The sequence below is a fragment of the Mus caroli genome, chromosome 10 (genome assembly GCF_900094665.2).
Source record: "Mus caroli chromosome 10, CAROLI_EIJ_v1.1, whole genome shotgun sequence".
Classification (NCBI taxonomy): Eukaryota; Metazoa; Chordata; class Mammalia; order Rodentia; family Muridae; genus Mus; species Mus caroli.
Genome location: NC_034579.1, coordinates 65,483,549 through 65,504,821, shown reverse-complemented (window position 1 = coordinate 65,504,821; position 21,273 = coordinate 65,483,549). Strand labels below are relative to the sequence as shown.

At 45.2% G+C, this 21,273-nt stretch overlaps 1 protein-coding gene across 2 annotated transcripts in view; it reads right to left on the bottom strand.

Moving 5' to 3' along the window:
- Positions 1-10,428: 10,428 nt before the first annotated feature.
- Positions 10,429-21,273, bottom strand: part of Ipmk (inositol polyphosphate multikinase) — a 37,743-nt gene continuing 26,898 nt past the window's right edge. For both annotated transcript variants that reach the window (XM_021174952.2, XM_021174953.2), the window contains exons 5-6: positions 19,781-19,862; positions 10,429-15,009 (exon numbers count right to left, since the gene is read on the bottom strand). In XM_021174952.2, the coding sequence (XP_021030611.1) occupies positions 14,396-15,009; positions 19,781-19,862 (696 nt within the window). In that variant the 3' untranslated portion in view covers positions 10,429-14,395. The remainder of the gene's footprint in view (positions 15,010-19,780; positions 19,863-21,273) is intronic.

The following is a 21,273-nucleotide window of genomic DNA, read 5'->3' as shown; positions in this document are numbered from 1 at the left end:
AAGAAAACAATGAAGTAGAATTTATCCCAGAGAAAGCACATGGTTCAACTGCAGGTCCTGAGCACCTTCCCTTCCTGTCCACCCATCACCCTCAGATAAGGCAGACTATGGAAGGAAGGGCTACAATCTAGAAACCAACACGAAGCCCCAGGACTGGATGAGTTAAGTCCAGAGTGCTACACATTGTCTGAATGAGAGAAAGAGAGAAAGAGAGAAAGAGAGAAAGAGAGAAAGAGAGAAAGAGAGAAAGAGAGAAAGAAAGAAAGAAAGAAAGAAAGAAAGAAAGAAAGAAAGAAAGAAAGAAAGAAAGAAAGAAAGAAAGTAGTATGACTGCTCCTAGGTTTGGTGGAGGAGAAAGTTTATTACAGATATCTGGGAGAGCAGAGCTAGAGGCAGGGACATGTGGGAGAGCCCAGAGTAGCTGTGACCCTGAGCCATGTGGGGGGAGGGGAATAGAGAGGGGAGAGGAGAACCAGTTGCAGCACCCAGGAGGTCAAAGGTAAAAAAGGGGGAGGTGACCAAAGTGTGTGGATTATATAGGGAAGGGCCTCTGGGGGAAGAGCAGCCTAGCAACTGGGCTGGAGAGTTCAGGGTGAAGGGCGGGATATGCCAGCCATACCCAGTAACAGGACTGGGGGATAATGGGAGACCCTGGAGGCCAGTCTGCTTTGATAATTTATTAAACAGGCACTCAGCCACTTGTCCTGGGTTTAAAGCTTAACATTGTCATGTGTTCTAGTTTGCTTTCTATTGTGATAAATACCATGGGCAAAGGTGTGGTGGTTTGAACATGCTTGGCCCAGGGAGTGGCACTATTAAGAGCGGTGGTCTTGTTAGAGGAAGTGTGTCACTGTTGGTGTGGTCTTTAAAACCCTCTTTCTAGCCACATGGGAGCCAATCTTCTCCTAGCAGCCTTCAGATGAAGATGTAGAACTCTCAGCTCCTCCTGCACCACGCCTGCCAGGATGCTGCCATGCTTCCTGCCTTGATGATAATGGACTGAACCTCTGAACCTGTAAGCCAGCCCCAATTAAATATTGTCCTTACAAGAGTTGCTTTGGTGCCTGACAAATACAGAAGTGGATGTTCACAGCCATCCATTGGACAGAGCACAGGGTCCCTAATGAAGGAACTAGAGAAAGTATCCAAGGAGTTGAAGGGGTTTGCAGCCCCATAGGAGGAACAACAATATGAACTAACCAGTAACCCCAGAGCTCCCTGGGACTAAACCACCAATCAAAGAAAACACATGGAGGGACTCATGGCTCTAGGTGCATATGTAGCAGAGAATGGCCTAGTTGGTCATCAATGGGAGGAGAGGCCTTTGGTCCTGTGAAGGCTCTATGCCCCAGTAGAGGGAAATGCCAGGGCGAGGAAGTAGGAGTGGGTGGGATGGTGAGCAGGGGGAAGGAAGAGGGGATAGGGGATTTTTGGAGGGGAAACTAGGAAAGGGGATAACATTTGAAATGTAAACAAAGAAAATATCTAATAAAAAGGAAAAAAGGAAAACAAAAACAAAAGTTGCTTTGGTCATGGTGTCTCTTTACAGCAATGGAAACCCTAAGACAAAAGGCAACCTGCGAAGGGGAAAGGGCTTATTTCAGCTCACATCATAGTCTATCATTGAGAGAAGTCAGGGCAGGAACTCAAGACAGGCACCTTGAGACAGGAACTGATATAGAGGGGAAAAAAAAAAAAACAAAAAACAAAAAACTGGCTTGCTCCTGCAGCTTTCTCAGTCTTTATTATACTGCCCAGGGATGGCACCCCCCCCCCCAGTGAGCTGGGCCCTCCCACATCAATCAAGAAAATGCCCCCACAGACTTGCCTGAGGACCAATCTCTTGGTGGCATTTTTCTCAACTGAGGTTCCTCCTCTCAGATGACTCTAACCTGTGTCACCTTGACAGAACACTAGCCAGCACATCATTCTTCCAAGAAGATGGATGCACGGCCATTCCTATTTCAGCAAAACTTACTCAAACACACGAGGCACATTGTGGAGGTGGTTTGGGTGCTAGAAGCCCAGCCCCCATGCAACCATAATGACAGATGGTAGGACCTTTCACAAGTGGGACCTAGAGGGAACTGCTTAGGTCATGGGAACCCCTCTCTTGGAACAGACTAATTCTGATCTCCTGGGAGTGGATTGGTTCAGGGCAGAGGGGGTTATTATAGTGACTGAGCAAGACACCTGAATTCTCTTTTGCTTCCCATGTTTGACAAGGGACCGAGGTCAAACACATTTTACATATCAAAGCAGACCAGGCCTCCAGGTTCTCCCAGCATCCCTCAGTCCCTGCCTGGCATACACTGCACCCAACCCTGAGCTTTCTAGCCCAGAGCTTGGCTGCTCTTCCCTCAGAGGCTCTCCCTATATAATCAAGACATTTTGGTCTCCCTCCTCTTCTCCTTCTCTTTTCCTTCAGAGCATCTGCCCTTTCTCCCCACCCTCCCCCCAACGCCTGTCCCTGCAGTGATTCTCCTGGCCTCAATGCTTAAGGCAAGTGAACTCACCCAAAAGCAGCTTCCCAACAAACCTTTAGTATATTCTAATCTGGCTTGAATGGGTTTATTTCACCAGTGGAGAAATAACCTATCACCAACCACAAGCCCAGGCCCCATGCCGATGGAGGCAGAACACCTCTCCCTAAAGATAAGCAATCACCTTATCTGCATCCTAACTGAAAGCTTAATGAAAAGTTTATACAGTTCCTATACAAGATGTTAGTACTTGCAATGCAAAACAGTAATTGCTTGCTTAAAAACAAACATCTCCTCTGAGGGAAAAGCATGAGAAACATGGGGTAGAATAATTGTAACTATTGGGCATCCTTCCCAATGCTTACAATTTTACCTTCTGTGGTGGTTTGAATATGCTTGGCCCACCGGGAAGTGACTCTATAAGGAGGAGGTGTCGACTTGTTGGAATAGGTGTGGCCTTGTTGGAGGAAGTGTGTCACTATGTAGGCAGGCTTTGAGGTCTCCTAGTGCTCAAGCTCAGACCAGTGTGGCTTCGAAGAGAGTCTTCTTGGCCAGCTTTGGATCAAGGTGTAGAATTCTCTGATCCTCTAGCGCCATATCTGCCTGTACCACTGCCATGCTTCCAGCCATGATGACAATGGACTGAACCTCTGAAACTTTAAGCCAGCCTCAATTAAATGTTTTCCTTTATAACAGTTGCCTTGGTCATGGTGTCTCTTCACAGCCATAAAACTCAAACTAAGATACCTTCCCTCATATAGATAGCAAAAGCAGAGAGAACATGGTAAAGGATTAACATGAAATGCTGAGTTAGAGGAAGGGAATCTAGGGAAACTAACAAGAAACATGTTGGAGCCAAATACTACATTACAGCCAAGCAGCTCTGACACTAAAACTAAACCTGGTGGATCAGAAAAGCAGCTCAACAGCCACTTTGAGAGACTCTCCAACAGTTTCTCAACATGTAGAAAACAGCATGAGCCAGAACTTGTCATCACTGAGGGATTCGTGAGTAGGATAACAAACATGCTAAGCTTAAAACTGAGGAGGATGGGAAATGAGGAGAAATCTGGGTAGAAGGCAAAAGAAAGGTTTTAAAGGTATTTATGGTAAGTAGCCAGGTTTATGATAACAGCTGCCCAATGAAACCAAGGATCTCGGGAAGGCCACGAGTCTGGCCTCGGTCAGTGTATATAAATGTAATTATTATTCACCAGATGTAATTTTTCTCTCAGAGGTTTATTGCTGAATAAACCTTTCTAGTTCTTTCTGAACTCTGGCTGGCTGGTTTAATTCAGCTGTTCTGACTCATAGTTCCCTTCAAGCTGACTGATTCAATCTGCCTTCTCTCAGCTTCTCACTGGATTGCTCTGCTTGGCCTCAAACTAACTCTGGCAATGTGTTCTAATTGGTAAGGTCAAGATAAAATGTGAAGGCCTAGGCAACGGTTACCTGGCTAGTCTGCCATTTTGTGATGGTGCTAATGTCATAAGGAAACTTTTCTCATATGTTGTTATTGCTGTTACTAAGAAACTTTCTCACACCCAAGTTGATTGCATAGTCTGTGCTCTTGGAAACCAACCACAACAGAAGTCAGAACTGCTTTGTATAGTCACAATAAATACAGATCCAGTAGCACTTCCTGCACCTATATATTTGCCTATATTAGCTGCCCCTGGGATGGACCCCAACATAAGAGAGACACCTGCACCTATTTAGAATAAGACTTCCATTTTGACTAGGGGTAGAGTAAAGTTTAAGTTCCCAAGACCTCCCTGGAAACTGACATCATACTTGGCAGAAATAGAGATGAATGTGGGTAACTGATATCCTGGTTGGCAAGTTAAGACATGAATGGTAGACAAAGCAAGATACCTGTCACAGTTGACTACCCCAACCAATGGCAACAAGATTAATGTGCAACAAAGACGTGTTCCTAAGGAAATCCCTACCCATAAATCCTGATTGGTGGAATAACTTGGCACAGATGTTTGTAGATCTCAGGTTTAAAAAGCCCCATAAGATCTTAACCCAATGTCATGGGTTCAGTTCCCGAGTCTGGAACATGGCCCTGATTGACCAGTCTTGGAGTGTAGCATTCAATAAACCATCCCTATTTGACTGAAATAAAATAAACTGCACTCCCAACGGAATGACTCTCTCCCTGAGCTGCTCTTAAATAGCTGCTCTTTTCTGTGCTCTGCTTCCGAGAATTAGGTATATACACTGTAAGCTTCAATCCATCAGATCTTTCTCTGACTCGTCACTTTGTCTGCCCCTCAACTAGACCTCACTTTCAAACATGGCTGCTTCTTTCTACAAACTAATTTTGCCTTTAAGACATGCACTAAAGGCGTGTCTGTATTCCAGTTGGATCACACAGACCTAGGTCTTTAGACGTGATCCCTTGCTGGAGAAGCCATGTTCTTGGATCAAATTTCCCCTACAAGTGTATGTGATCTGCAACATGGAGCATGGAGCTGATTGCTCTGTTGTCTCCAACATCAGATCCCCTCTCCTGTGCCATCCCACAGGGACTGACTTGACAACTCAAACAGAACCTTGCAACTTGTTTGTACGCTTCAGTTTCACTTGGGGCCTAGGCTAATCTCTCCAGAGGATGCCCTGAATTCACTGCCCTACACTCCAAAATGCAATGTTAGCTGTCCATCTCCTACTGGAGAGATTTAAGAGGGGCTCACAGGAGCAGACCCACCCACTCAGCTTGAGCCATGCTACAGAATTAAGTTTGGTGGGATGCAGTTACACTTGTGTGGGACGCAGGGTAATTGCTGCTTGAGTGGCCAGGCCTATCCAGTACCTAAACACTTCTGACTTAACCTCAATGACTTAGGAACAATTACTTAGAGAGAGTGAAATGCAAATTAAGACTGATAAGCCACAGGTTACTTTAGCAGTTTTTCTTTTTTTTTAAGATTTATTTATTTATTATATGTAAGTACACTGTAGCTGTCTTCAGGAACCCCAGAAGAGGGGATTAGATCTCATTATGAATGGTTGTGAGCCACCTTCTCATTATGGATGGCCACTGGCCACTTCTCCAATTGGGTCTGGAGTAGCAAGGGAAGGTTCAGGAGGGCCCAACCTTTGAGGTGGCCAAGGCATTTAAAAATTAATTAGCCCTGGGCAGTGGTGGCACACACCTTTAATCCCAGCACTTGGGAGGCAGAGGCAGGCAGATTTCTGAGTTCCAGGCCAGCCTGGTCTACAAAGTGAGTTCCAGGACAGCCAGGGCTACACAGAGAAGCCCTGTCTCGAAAAACAAAACAAAAAATTAATTAGGGTGTGTGTGTGTGTGTGTCTTCCTTCCATTTGATGGATGGGATTTGAGCTCATGACTTCTGGAAGAACAGTCAGTGCTCTTAACCGCTGAGCCATCTCTCCAGTCTACTGTAACAGTTTCTTTATAGACGGGAAGGTTTTTCTCTGTAAGGCATCCAAACCTGAGTTGTGCACCTGTTCTAGCTAAGTTTAAGGGCCTCGTCCCAAATGGAGAGCCTCTCAGACTTCACACCTCTCTCGTGCCTATCCTGCGAATGCACAGCAACAGCTAAAGAGAAAGCCATAGAAAGCTCCAGATCAGCCGGGTGTGGTGGTGCACGCCTTTAATCCCAGCACTCGGGAGGCAGAGGCAGGCGGATTTCTGAGTTCGAGGCCAGCCTGGTCTACAGAGTGAGTTCCAGGACAGCCAAGGCTACACAGAGAAACCCTGTCTCAAAAAAAAAAAAAAAAAAAAAGCTCCAGATCTGGATAGACAACTGAAGCCAGTAACTGCCTACCTTTAACATGGCTAACCAGGGAGAACAGACTTTCTGCCCAGCCAATTATCTGCCTCTCCAAATGGTGTGCCTGTCTGTGTGTGTAAGTCTGTATGTGTACGTTTGTGTGCACACATGTGCATGTGTGTGAGTCTCCATAGAAACTCTGGCCCACATTGTCCTATCTGACACTGTTTAGAGCTGACATGGCGCTGGGCACACACACTACAACGGTTTCCAAAATATTTTTTTTTTCAATTTTTGTTGACATCCCAGGGGCAATAGGGGTTGTTGCTGACTGGTTCTAATACTTTGATTTAATTGGGAATCTTCATGTCACAAACGCTGAAGGTCCTTGTCCCCCATTGGTTTTTGATGAATCAATAAAGATGCCAGTGGCCAAAGGCTGGGCAAATGGAGACAGGGCAGGACCTTTAGATTTGCTCAGGCTAGGAACTAAGAAAAAGGAGACAGAGAATCAGCATGACTCAGGGTAGAAGGATGGGATGCAGGAGCTGCAGAAGGGAAGCCAACCAGCCATGGGAGAATTTGGGTGGACGGCCACTGGGTACTTCTCCGATTGGGTCTGGGGTAGCAAGGGAAGGTTTAGGAGGGCCCAACCTTTGAGGCAGCCAAGGCGTTTTAAAAATTAATTAGGGGGTGTGTGTGTGTGTGTGTGTGTGTTTGTGTGTGTTCCTTCCATTCAAGAATCCAGATAGCTCTCCTGGGCAGGCGGCTGGAAGCACTCAACTGGCTGGAAGTCAAAGCAGTGTAGCTAAACTCTATAAGGGCTCGAGTGAGGAGACTCAGTTCAACTCTCAAAACTACAGGAGAAAAAAAAAAACTTTGTCAGTTTTGTTAGCATGTAATAACTAACAAAACTCTGTGTGTGTGTGTGTGTGTGTGTGGGTGTGGGTGTGTGGGTGGTGGGGCTCAGTTTGGTATGCCTGTATGCAGGTATGCTTGCTCCTTCAGGGCTAGAGCCGAGAACTGGGTGTCTCTATAGCTCTCTGACACATTGCCTTGACCTGGGGTCTCTTGGTGGCCTGAAAGTTCACTTTTTCAAGGAGGCATGCTGACGAGAGACAGGGTCTGCCCCTCTGCCCTGCAATGCAATCATTACCAGTGCCTGGATCATGGCTGACTTCTATTTTTACACTGGTGCTGGGAATTCATTGCTTTATTGCTTACATAGCGAGCACTCTTATCCACTCAGGGTTAGGAGTTCTCAAAATCCATTATCCACCCCCTCCCCACCAAGCCCTTAAGCAGTAACTATAAGGGTGTAGCTCAGTGGTAGAGCATTTGCATAAGTCTTGTTTTGATCCTTAATGCCACATACACACACGGAAAAAAAAAAAAAAAAAAAAAAAAAAAAAACCACCACCGACGACGTTGGAACACTTTCGACATCAAATGAGCAGAATGTCAGAGCCAAACTCCAAATACCACAGTAATTTACAACGAAAACACCTGTGCCATGTTTAAATGTCAAGGTGCATTTATACAGAGCTTGCTCCTGAACTGCAACCTGCCATCAATCACCAAGCGCATAGGCCAAGGACCAGGAAACAGAAAATGAATCCTCACAGGACGCCAAACCTGGAGCAGAGCCGAGGTCTGGACATACCTAACAATCCTTCCTTTCAACTAAGAAGGGTTGGCTGCCCTTGAGCCATGTGAGAGCTGCCTCTTCTCACATCTCTTGTTAATTTTTGTTTTCGATGGGGACACGGTTGTTACCCTGTAGCCCTGGCTAGCCTCAAACCTGTTGCAATCCTACTACTTCAATGCCCCTAGTTCTCTCTCTTGCCCGTTTCCTTTCCCAACTCTGCTTATGCAGTCCACCTGGTATTGCAATTTCCATACCCAGGCGCATTTCTTAAGTTTTGTTTTTGGTTTTTGAAGACAGGGTTTCTCTGTGTATCCCTGGATGTCCTGGAACTCACTCTGTAGACCAGGCTGGCCTCGAACTCAGAAATCCACCTGCCTCTGCCTCCCAAGTGCTGGGATTAAAGGCGTGCGCCACCACTGCCCAGGGCTAATTAATTTTTAAATGCCTTGGCCACAAGGTTGGGCCCTCCTAAACCTTCCCAGCTACAGGTGCATTTCTTTTTTTTTTTTTTTTAAGATTTATTTATTATATGTAAGTACACTGTAGCTGTCTTCACACACTCCAGAAGATGGAGTCAGATCTCGTTACGGATGGTTGTGAGCCATCATGTGGTTGCTGGGATTTGAACTCCAGACCTCCGGAAGAGCAGTCGGGGGCTGCTCTTATCCACTGAGCCATCTCACCAGCTCCCAGGAGTATTTCTTAAGTTTCGATACTTACAAGCGCAATCTCGAAGCCGGTGGCACCACCAGATGCCAACAAAGGCTAGACTCAGAATTTCCTCAGCAGCTCAGTACCTCCATTCTCAGTTCACGTTGGCATTTAGTCTCCATACTTAGTTATGATGCAGGGACTACGTAGCAGTGACACTGCTATCTTCGGGACCTAGGCAGCCAGTTTTAACCAGTTAAAACAAAAATCTCACCAAGCACTGACCGGCTCTCCTTTCAGTCCTGTGGAGCAGCTTAGTCTGACCACCTGGCGCTTCCTCAGTACCAGAGAGCACCAGTCTTGAGAAAGACTTGCTGAACTGTTAGAAACTCTCACACCCGTAATCTCAGCCCTGTGGAAGTGAAGGCAGGGAGATCAAAAATGTAAGGCCAGCCTCTTCTATATACAAAGTTCGAGGCCAGCTTCATTTAAAAACCAAGTATGGGTGGTCAAGATAGCTTGACAGGCAAAAGTGTTTGCCATAAAAGCCTCCCAGATGTCATCATGGGAAAAGCTGACGCTCCCAAGTTGTCCTCTGGTGTCCAAGTATATCACAGCACGTGCAGTTCATAACGTACTGTTTGGTTTCAGACCCCAAGACAAGGGACTAAGGAGTATATTTTATATACTAAACAGACTAAACCTCCCAGGTTCTCCCAGCATCCCTCAGTCCTACCTAGCATACATACCCTGACCAACTTTCCAGCCTAGGGGCTGGGCTGCCCTTTCGCAGAGACTCTTCCCTACATAATCCAGACACTTTATTCATTCATTCATTCATTCTCTCTCTCCTTGAGTACCCCTTTCTCTTTCTCTCTCCCCAACTCCTCCCCATGGTGACTCCCCTAGCCTTGGAGCCAGGGAGCTCTCCCAAGAGCAACTTCCCAATAAACCTGCCTTTAATATACCCTGACATGGCTTGACTTGGCTTGTTCCACCACTGGAGAAGTAACCTATCAGTATGCACTGCAGAGGTTGGGCCCTAGTTTAATCCCTAGCACACAAATGGATCTGTTCACAGCGGCCTTGACTCTGCTCCAGCGGGATCTGAGATGCCTCTGGCCTCCAAGGGCACCTGCACTACTGTGCACACAGACACACACATCATTTTCCTAAGTTAAAAACTCAAGCAGATAAATATCTCTAATCCCTCTTACCTTGGCCACCCAGCAGGAGACTAATCCACAAGTATCTACAAATACACAAGCCTTTCCAAGTTAGCTTTAAAAATCACAGCACGTTAAAGTTGGGCATGGTGCCTACCTCGTTAATCCCAGGACTCTGAAGGCAGAGGCAGGGCCATCTCTATGAACTTGAGGCTAGCTTGGTTTACATAATGAGTCCATCGATCAAAACAAAAGCCACTTTTTCACAGCAGCACTGACTCCTTCACAATTTTAGTTTCTAGGATAGAAAACAAGCCCTGATACAAACTGCTTCTGCCTCCTCTCATTCGGTGTTCGAGAGCTCCCTCCACATCTTCAAATCCCTCCTGATCACGCCGCTTATGCCACAGCACCCAGAGAGTTGTTGAGTGTCTTTTTTGGTGTTAATGATTTATTTTTATCTTATGTGCCCTGGTGTTCTGGTTGCATGTCTGTGTATGTAAGGGGTGCGGGATCTCTTGGAGATGGAGTTACAAGGGACTAGTAGGGGGAATTGTCTTCTAAGGCAACTATGTAGCCTACACGAGCAACTGTGTAGGTGCTGGGAATTGAACCTGGTTCATTTGGAAGAGGAGCCGGTGTTCTTAACTTCTGAGGTATCTATCTCTCCAGTCCCGTGAGTGTCTTTTACATCATTCTTAACTTGTTCAGATGTGCTAATCAACGGAAGACACTCCAATGCAAAACATTTTAATAAGTTGTTGAATGTACAGTTATTAGAGTTATCTAAATATCACTTATAAAAATTGGTATATCACATTAGATGATTCTAGAAACACAGTGATGAACCTTGCACTCCAAGAATATCCCATCAATAGTACAAATTACAAACACTGAGAAAAAGAAAGCTAGAGACATTTCCACCAACGTAGAGTGATACATTCATCCATCAAGTAACAGGGGGCGGGGACTGGCACTGCTGCCTGGATGTTACTGAGAACACAACTGGGTGTGATTTCCCATCTTCCACCACAGATCCCATAGCCAAGTGTCTATGTGTGCCTTTCGCTACAGGGGACCAGAAACCCTACCTTCAATAACTAACCTTTTAATCTTTTAAGCGGACACCAGGCCAAAGTTTCACCACACCACATGTTTCTACTGGTTTTGGTTTTGTATTTTTTAAAAATTTGACTGTCTGGTTTACTGGCACAAATCATGGTGGTTTTTGATAGAAGCTATCGAAGCAAGTGGGAAGAGACACACTGTTGACAGCAAAGAGGCTGAATCTGTCTCAAGATATCAGTATTGGATGTTATAACAGAGCTGCTCTGAAGTCAAGAAATACCTTCACCTCTGCTGACAAGTCTGAAAGCCCAGTAATTTGAAAATTTGAGGTTTAAAAGGTTTGCACCGGCGAGGAGCAACCATAGTCACACTGTGCTATTTATTATTCCAAAGGTGAAGGCTGAATGTACCTTTACGAGCATGTCTTAAGAGCGTTCTTTTTCAGGCTGATTTAGGCTGTCTGTAACTGCCACCCAGCTGGAGAGTCAACGGTTCCCTTGATCTCAGCCCCCAAATCATCTGCCTCTGTTGTAGCTCAATGCTTAGCATTTCATCTTTACCCAAACACTATCTTTAACAGCTTGAAATACAGGTGTTGGTGTATCTCTGTTTTAAAGTCGTCCCCGTGAACCTCTCCACCTAGAAAGGGTGCCGGAGTCCTGACTGGTTTACCAATGCACATGTCAGGGAGAGGGGTTGAAAATACTTGGTGAGGTGCAGACTTGAGTCTGGGTGAACTGAGGGGCCAGGCCCCAGACACCACCCTGAGAGTAACCAAACGGACCATTCTTAAAAGGGACTTGATGTTTCTGGGTAACTGAACCATTGTAGGGGGCAAGACAAAGGGCAACGGAAGCTATGGATACACAAAAACCATGGTCGGTTGAGGGTCTGCAAGAGAAGGACAGCTGTGTAAACGGCTGGTTCAACCAAGCAAGTCTGGACATCAGACCTCAAGGGGAGTGGGATTAACAGTCAGAGCCAGTCAGTTCCCAGTTCAGCCCTTCCTCCTGCCTACACATTCCAAATCCTAACATCAATAAAAAGATTGCAACGGAGGTAATTATAGAAATTCATTTCCCCCCAAATGTTATAAATTCGACAGTTCATAGGCCTGACAGCAAAGGCAACGCTGTGGAGATCTCGGGCAACTGCATCACAGGACGCCAGCATTCAGGAATCAGTTCTCACTCGGCCCACAGTAGCTGTCTGTGTGTAGTGTGGACAGGTAGAGTGCCCAGGCCCCCTCCAAACACACAGAACAAAGCATCCCGTACTAATTTAACACCACGGCCATCAAAGCCACTTACAGACATTTTTCAAAACTCTCTTGAAAGACTATTTAAATAGTTCACAATTATAATTTATGCAACTTCCATCCATATTAAAATAATTAATGTAAATACTTTATTATAAAACTATTTTACAATTTAAACTTTTATTTGAGAAATGTATTCACACCCACAAGTCCTTTCCATGAGTGCATCCCATACGGAACAAACTCAAATCATGTTGGGGGGCGGGGCTAAGAGGGGGCAGCTAGCATCACCACCAGTTCAAACCACCTCCTCATTTGCTAATTTCTTAAATATCTGTATGTTCACATATGCGTGGTTAGTGACAGATGCCTCTTCCCCAAAGTGGCAAATCTCAGCATCATTTTTAAAGACAGGACAGACTGGGAAACACCCACCACAGGTTGCTTACATCATGAACATGTTGATCATGGCATCAAGGAGCACAAGGTAACACAAAGTGGCCAGCAGTTGGTAAACTGTAAACGAGAAGAACTGAATGCTAACCCCTTCCCTGAGAAGCAGGGGGAAGAATCACTTCCTGTTTTATTCAGACAAAACCTACTTGTCGGAAAGGCAGGATGCTGGCTTCCGAAATGTTTGAAACAGCTGTAGATCAGAGACTTTACTGAGCTGAAGTGTGCCCAAAGCTTCGAATACTCAAGTTTCCCAATTCCTCATATATAGGCTGATACCATCTCAAACTGCCTCTTAAGAGTCAAAATAGTGTTCACCAGATGGGCTTGAGAGTTCTTGAATCACACCCAGATAACAAGTCAATATTGTAAGAAAAACGGTCAAACTGAAAGTTTTCTAATAATTATCACTTAAAATTCACTCCCACAAAATGAGAAACAAAAATAGGTATAGTCAGTCCACACCTGGGCAGAGAATGTGTCGTTCTTGCCGAGAACACCTGCAGCCTCCCAGAGAAAACCCCTAAAAGGCACGGCACGTTAACCAGACCCACTCTGGTTAATGACCCATTCCTTTCCGGCTCACATTTGAGTGTGGGCATTTGCAGACTACATTTGGACTGTAAAAGTTCCTCCACGTTACAGAAAATGGTTCCTGGATTTAGCAGTTTGATTTGTAAATCTCAAGGAAAAAAGAGGTTAAAAGGAAAAAGAGGTCAGGTCATGACTCAAAGCTTGTCTAAAAAGGACAAGCTGTTCAGTTATTTTATCACATCAGTGGGTAAAAGGGCAAGCAAGCACAGCAAAAAGATTTGCAAATTTAATTTCAGTTTTGAAAACACTTTAACGACAGTTAGCTTTGAAAAAGGTGGTAGTGGTAAAATAAACATGACACTTATAAATCTATTTTTTTCAAGGAAAAGGTGCCTACCTGTTGCTCCGAGTGAAATTAACTAGGATCTCTCTGTTAGACACCATGGGAGTGAGACCTAAGCAGGATTTCTCCGGTGCACTGGGCAAGGCGTTCTGTTTATGCTTAACCGAATTCGGAGAAATGTTTATGCTAAGGCTTAAAAAGTCAATGGGGATACATTTTAAAGAATGGATTTTCTAAAATGGAAAAGACTCTCAAAAATTAAGAGATAAAACAAAGTTTCCACCATTCACCTCTTGGGAACCTCAGACTGGTAATAAAAAGAGGGTGCTTTATGACAGCTTTCACAACATAGTAAATGAAGACTTTTCCATAAATGAAATTCTTTAAAACAAAAGAAAGAAAATGGTAATATGTTCTTTACAAATAATCTCTCTTCTCTTGACCCTAGGGAGGAAAATTTGTGCCATTAGCTGCTGCCGGCCACCTGACACTCCCCTTCCCATGATGCTCAGCACAGAGCACAGACAGGACCTGGAGGGAGTCCTGCTGGTTTAAGCACCTTTCTTTCATTCGCTGCACTGCGCTGCACTCTGCCTTTAATATAGAACCCACAGAGCCTCGTTTCCATGTAAAATCTTCTCCAGTTTTAGGGACCTTTCTAGATCTTAGGATGATCTGATAAAGTTATAGTTTAGGGTCGGCTCACTGGCAAGGTTGGGTGGACAGATTTCATGGTGACTGGCTACAGAAAGCTATGTGACCTCTAAGTGACTGCGTAATGATTTGCGAGTGTTACAGCTGTTTGCTCCGTGTCCCACACATTCCCTGCTCGACATTCCTTTTTCTTTATTCTTCATAGTTTTCTAATGAACAAATTAGTATTCCTGAGTAAGAATATAAAAAAGTTAACCATCTACCAAAAGTATAAAGACAAATAAAATGCTGACTCACAATACAAATTTTTTACAGAGCAGTACAGGTGCTCGGCTAACGCCTGCAGCTCTCCATGGTGATTGGCCCGCTCCTTCACAGACTGCAGCAAGACTCAACTGTCTAAAATACTCCGAAGCACGGCAATTAGATGCTTCAGACCGTAAACATACCCCTCATCGACTTTGTTGCTAGGGAACACGTGAGCAAAGTCTATCATCCGTACTTCCGCTTCCGGGATCTCCGGACGACCCGCGGGAAGGTGGTAGAACACCTTTTCCAGTTGGGCAAGCACGTTTCCGTTTAAGTGTTCCTGGGACATGCTTCTCCACCCGTTGTCTTGCTCCAGAGTTTCGACTTTCAGAGAAGTCTGACTCTGGTGCTTTTTTGCGTACAGCTTTCTGTGCCTCGAGTACGCCTTTGATAAGCTCTTGCCCACAGACGTCCCGTTGGGCGGGGCGCCGAACAGGTGGAAGTTGTTATTGCACTCCAGGCCGTCCGCATCCGTCAGGGGTCCTTTGGAGAGAAACCTCCCCGCCAAAGTTCTATCGTTTGCTTTTGTAGTAGCTGGCTGAGATGAACCTTCATAAACAAACAGTAAAGAACTTGCGTAAAAGTTAAGCTGCTTCTGATTTTCAAACCACTGGAGAATCTTCTCTACCTTCTGAATACTGGCGGCAATTGCATCTTTTCTTAAACAGAAGCCATTGTGGAAAAACTTGGAAACGCCTGTAACGAAATACATCGGAGTCCGGGTTAATATGTGCAGCCCAGTCACTTATAGAGTGTGCTCACAGCAGGTGAAATCCTTCACTTTGGCCAGGTGATGGTGGCTCACACCATTAATCCCAGCATTCAGGAGGCAGAGGCAAGTGGACCTGAGTTTGGGGCCAGCCTGGTCTACAGAGTGAGTTCCAGGACAGAAAGGGCTACATAAAGAAACCCTGTCTTGAAAAAACCAAGCTAATAATAATAATAATAATACAACCACCACCACCTTATTATTTAACCACACTTGGGAATCTACAGCTTAGGCAAGTTACTCTTATGTAACTCAATCAACAGGGAAATGCAAGTCCAAACTGCTTTTGAGATTTCATCTTACACTGGTCAGAATGGCCAAGATCAATAAAACAAGTGACAGCTCGTGCTGGAGAGGACGTGGAGTGAGGGCAACTCTCTGCCATTGCTGGTGGGAGTGCAAACTTGTACAACCACTCTGGAAATCAGTGCGGGGTTTCCTCAGGAAGCTGGAATAGCTCTGCCTTAAGATCCAGCTAGCCCACTCTTGGGCATCCACCCAAAGGATGCTTCATCCCACTGCAGAGAAGACACTGGCTCAGCCGTGTTCAGTGCTGCTCTATTTAGAATAGCCAGAGATTGGGAGCAACCTAGAGATGTGTCGGCAGATGAATGAATAGAGGAAATGTGGTACATTTACAAAACTGAGTAGTACTCAGCTGTTGGAAGAAAAAGAAAGAAAGAAAGAAAGAGAGAGAGAGAGAGAGAGAGAGAGAGAGAGAGAGAGAGAAATTGTGAAATTCAGAGGTAAATGGATGGAGTTAGGAAGAAAAAAATATCATCTCAGTGAGATTATCCAGACCCCTCCCCCCAAAAAACCAAATACAGTATGCATTCATTTATATGTGAATGTCAATCTTCAATAGGCAGGCTACAATCCATACAACCACAGGTTAGGTCCCATAGTAAGGGACCAAAGGAAAGGGTTAATCTCCCTAGGGAGGAGAAATAGAATTGTTATTGGGGAGGTGGGGGTTGGATGAGAGTGGCCTCCATAGGCTCACAGACTTGAATGATTGGTCACCGGGGAGTGGCACTAATTGAAAGGATTAGGAGGTGTGACCTTGCTGGAGTAGGTGTGGCCTTGTTAGAGTACGTGTGTCACTGCAGGGTAGGCTGAGGCTTCAAGCACCCAAGCCAGGTACAGTGGCTCTCTCTTCATGCTGCCTTCAGGTCTGGACATCGAACTCTCAGCTACCACGTCCTGAGCCTGCACACTCCATGTTCCCCACCATGATGTTAATGAACTTAAGCCTCTGAGACTGTTAGCAAGCCCTGACTAAATGCTTTCCTTTGTAAGAGTCGTCGTGGTCATAGGGCCTCTTCACAGCAATAGCGCACTGATAAGACAGGGAGGGGCCATTTGAGAGGTGATATGGCACTTAACACAGTAGAAGCTTTCTAAAATATGTACCTATTATGAAGGTGAGCTAAAGGAAACTGCCAAATAACTGGGAGACAGAGCCCCAGCTGGACATCTCTCATCACCAAAGGAGGCCTCCAGATGAAGGAATGGCTGACATCTAATTGAGTTGTTGGGAACTCCCAAGCAACTCAGGCTGTTGCCAAGACTATTGGCTGCTACGCACAAACTGATAGGTCCTCTTGCTGAAATACCTACAGAGCTTGTTGAACATGAAGAATTCAGAGAAAGGTAAACGCCAACCGAGCTACAAACCCTTTGATAGTCAAGGGTGGACTAACCAACCAATATCTGATTTGAGGTGAGGCTCACTGTGTGAGGTGGAACCCATTCCCAATAGTGCTCGGGTGGCCAAGAACCAGAGACCAGATTAGCCAGGAACCTATGAGAAACCAACTGCTACTGATTGGAGCGGTGAAATGATCCGTAATGGCACTGTGCTATACCCATGCACAGGGGCCTTTGCGCAGCCATCATCAGAGAAGGTTTCTCCTGCAGCAGATAGGAACAGACACAGAGAGCACAGCCAGACAGGGTGCAGAGACTTGAGACACTCAGTCCTAAATGGGATGTCACTATCAAGTAGTTCCTCCCTGGTCTATCAGGGAACTCTGTGGAGAAGGACAGGGGAGGGGGAGGGGACGAAGGACAGAAGGAAGAGGAGGAGGAGGCAGTGTAAGAACAGGTGAGGATGGAAGATTCCATAGAAACATGACCTCTTTAACACAGCAGAACCACACGCGTGAAAGTGCAGAAACTGTGACAAGACACACAGGGCCAGCACGGGTCTGAGCCTGATGGGGTTCCAGCCCTGAGAGGGGAAGTGGGTACAGGATCCCATCTCTAACACAGGAGTTCTCTCCAGGTGCTAACTGCTCTCAATAGGGAAATCAATTCTCCCCAGTGGAGCTTCGCTGGATACAAAGGCTAAGACCATGCCTAGCCATAGACGGCCAACTCGAAACAAACTCAATGATGTTTCTGGAGGCTCTTTTCTCACGAGGCTTTGCCAGCACCTGTTTTTCTCTTCTTTACATTCCTTCTTTACATTTCCTGTTTCTACAAGATTTCTGTGTATGTAAATGCGATGGTTGTTTTGTCCTATTTTGGTTGTTTTTATTTTATCTTTTCTATTGTTGTTGTTGTTGGTTGGGTTTTCTTTTTCCTCTTTTAAGATTTTTTTTTAATGTATATGAGTACACTGTCGCTGTCTTCAGACACACCAGAAGAGTTCATCGAATCCCATTACAGATGATTGTGAGCTACCATGTAGCTGCTGGAAACTGAACTCAGATCATCTGGGAGAGCAGTCAGTGTTTTTAACTGCTGAGCCATCTTTCCAGCCCCCATTTCTTTGGGGTTTTTTGTTTGTTTGGTTGGTTGGTTTGGTTCAAGACAGGATTTCTCTGTGTTGCCCTGGATGTCCTGGTACTCTCTCTGTAGACCAGGGTGGCCTTTAACTCACAGAGATGTGCCTGCTAGGATTAAAGACATGTCCCACCACTATATATATGTGTGTATATATGTGTATCTATATCTAGAGAGATAGATATTTGTAGTCCAGTAAGAGAGAGAGAGAGAGAGAGAGAAACAAAGACTGTGTATGGGAAAGTGAGAAGGACCAGGGAGGAATTGGGGAGAGGAAAGTGTAATCAGAATATATTGTATTAAGCCAGGTGTGGTGGCGCATGCCTTTAATCCCAGCACTCGGGAGGCAGAGGCAGGCGGATTTCTGAGTTCGAGGCCAGCCTGGTCTACAAAGTGAGTTCCAGGACAGCCAGGGCTATACAGAGAAAACCCTGTCTCAATAAAACAAAAACAAAAAAGAATTATAAAAGCTGGGCGTGGTGGCGCACGCCTTTAATCCCAGCACTCGGGAGGCAGAGGCAGGCGGATTTCTGAGTTCGAGGCCAGCCTGGTCTACAAAGTGAGTGCCAGGACAGCCAGGGCTACACAGAGAAACCCTGTCTCGAAAAACCAAAAAAAAAAAAGAATATATTGTATTAAAAATCTATTTTCGGGGGCTGGGGAGATGGCTCAGTGGGTAAGAGCACCCGACTGCTCTTCCAAAGGTCAGGAGTTCAAATCCCAGCAACCACATGGTGGCTCACAACCATCCGTAATGAGATCTGGCGCCCTCTTCTGGAGTGTCGGAAGACAGCTACAGTGTACTTACATATAATAAATAAATAAATCTTTAAAAAAAAATCTATTTTCAATTTAAAAAAAAAGAAAGAATAAAGAAATTAAATCATTCCAGGAAACTACAGCGGGGGGTGGGGGCTCTCCATATTTTTTAATAGTCAAATTAAGTACTAGCTTGCTTTGATCAAGTATGCCAAGACAGGAACTAAGCACAAAGCTAGAAGCAGATGTGTTTTCTGTATATAACACCAGCGCCCTCCTGGGAATTCTACAGGCCAACTTCTCATAGAGCTGAAAATAACCTAGTATAAGGTTATTTTTCAAAGACAGAATGCCCTGTTATAATGTCTAGGTCACCAGACCTTTACCAAAGCGCACGTGTGAATGGGCATATTAAGCAAATTAGCACCTGCCTATTCATCAGTCACTTTAGAAGCTTGACTATCACCCAACCACACAGGAGCAGCTTTAAATACAATTTATACTTAATACATTTTATTAATTTATAATTTAACCCCACATGTGCTGGCATTTCAGGTGTGTGCCACCAGGCCAGCAGGATGTGAATTTAAAGCTTTGGTACTGAGCTGGACAGCCGTGTTCAGCATTTTATACATACAAGAGTGATGCACACTGCTCCAGAATAGCTCTGAGACAGTGCCCTGAGACCCCTGGCTGAATACGGGTTGAGGCAGTTGTAGGATTCTGAGAGGGAGGGGTCATGAAGGGCCTGGGCCTCCCTGCGTCCTGTTCACCCAGGAACAGGACATATTTACTACCCATGGCTGCTCCCTTGTTGTGTCCAAAGCAAAGGAGCTACGGGATACATCTGAATCTGAACTGAAAAAAAGCTCCTTCATGGGTGGGTTGTCTTAGGGATTTTATCACAGCAGTAGGAAGCAAGTGGGCCAGCAACTGGATTATAAGAAACTAGTGAGTATGTAAAAGGAGGAGGGGTGCTCACAACCCACACTTGGGTATATTAGGGTCCAGGGATAATGGTAAACACATTTTTTTCTCTCTCTATTCCTAATGTAAAGGTTCTGAGTTGACTCGTTATTCCAAAGGAGAATTAAGTCTGGTGAGTGCCATCTTGCTGACTACAGCAGCTAGCCCCACTCCAGGGCTCACCTTCCTTCAGAGTGTCCTTCGTTAGGCCTCTTCCATAGTGCTGGTTTTGTGTCTCGTAGCTGTCAGAGTGAAGATGATAAACCTGTCAAAATAAAAGAACAATGAACATTCAAACAGTAATATGGGGTGCCCTTGGCCACCAGGGGCGGTTTCATGGCTAGTTACAGGACCCTACAGACAGACATGAGAATCACACCGCCAGAGAAACACAGGCTGAAAGAGCATGTAGCATTCAGATGCCCTACTTCTCAAAAGCTGCTAAGAGTAACAAAGATTTTCAGTATGATAGAACTATCTATCTCGATCCATCATGATTCACCACAAATTTACAGGGCCAAGAGGAAAAAGCATTCCCTAATATTTAAGTTTAGCTGAATTTGGAGAAACACACTCCACTCAACACCTGGGGGAGTAGAAGCAGGTCAGGGGTTCAAGGTCATCCTTGGCTGCATGGCAAGTTTAAAGCAACAGATTACACAAACTCTGCCACAGAAAAGGAAGGTAAAGTGGAGAATAACACAGTGATACTTTCCTGGCATGCAACCCGCCCTTGGCTCACTCTCAGCACCAATAAAAGCAGGTGTGACTACACACACCTGTAATGAGTCAGAGGCAAGGGGATCACAAGTTCAAGGTGAGCTCACCTACACATCGAGGACAGCAGGCTGAGCTACAGACAGAGATGCTGTCTTCAAACAACAAAAACAAAGAGTGCTTTTGCTACAATATCTTTTATCTGTATTTCCATCTAAAAAATTATTCTAGAGTCCCCTGGGCAGGTAGATCTCTGAGTTCAAGGCCAGCCTGTTCTAGTGTTCCAGGATAGTTAGGGCTACACAAAGAAACCCTGTCTTGAAAACCAAAATGATAGATGATAGATAGATAGATAGATAGATAGATAGATAGATAGATAGATAGATAGATATAGATAAACATGCAGACAGACAGATAGAATTATGTTAGTCATTAACAAGTGCAAACAAATGAGAAAAAGCAACGATGGGCTAATGATATGATTCAGCCTTTATGAGCTTGTACTGAAGCACAGCAACCTTTGACCCCAGCACTCAGGAGACAGAGGCGGGAAGATCGATGTGAGTTCAAGGCCAGTCAGATGCTGAGTTCTAGTCAGGACTATGTACACAGACACTGTCTTGAGAAAAGGGAGTGGAGCCTATCCTGCTCTTGCAATTCCCAGCGCCCATATTGTGTGGCTCACACTCACCTTTAACTTCAGCTCCAGGATAAGGCCAGGCAGCTGGGCTCATGCGCATCTAGCCTCCCTGACCGTCCCTGCCCCCCCTTCCCCCCAATCTGATTGGCTAGCAAGTGCAACAGAGCCATAGATGTCCTACAGATGGCAATTAATGTTCATAAAATACCCCAAGTCACTCCTCCAAAATAAGTCGATACCAAAATGTCAGCACCTACACTAAAGGCAACCTATAAGTGAAGCACAACCACAACACAAGCACCACCATCTTTTTTTAATC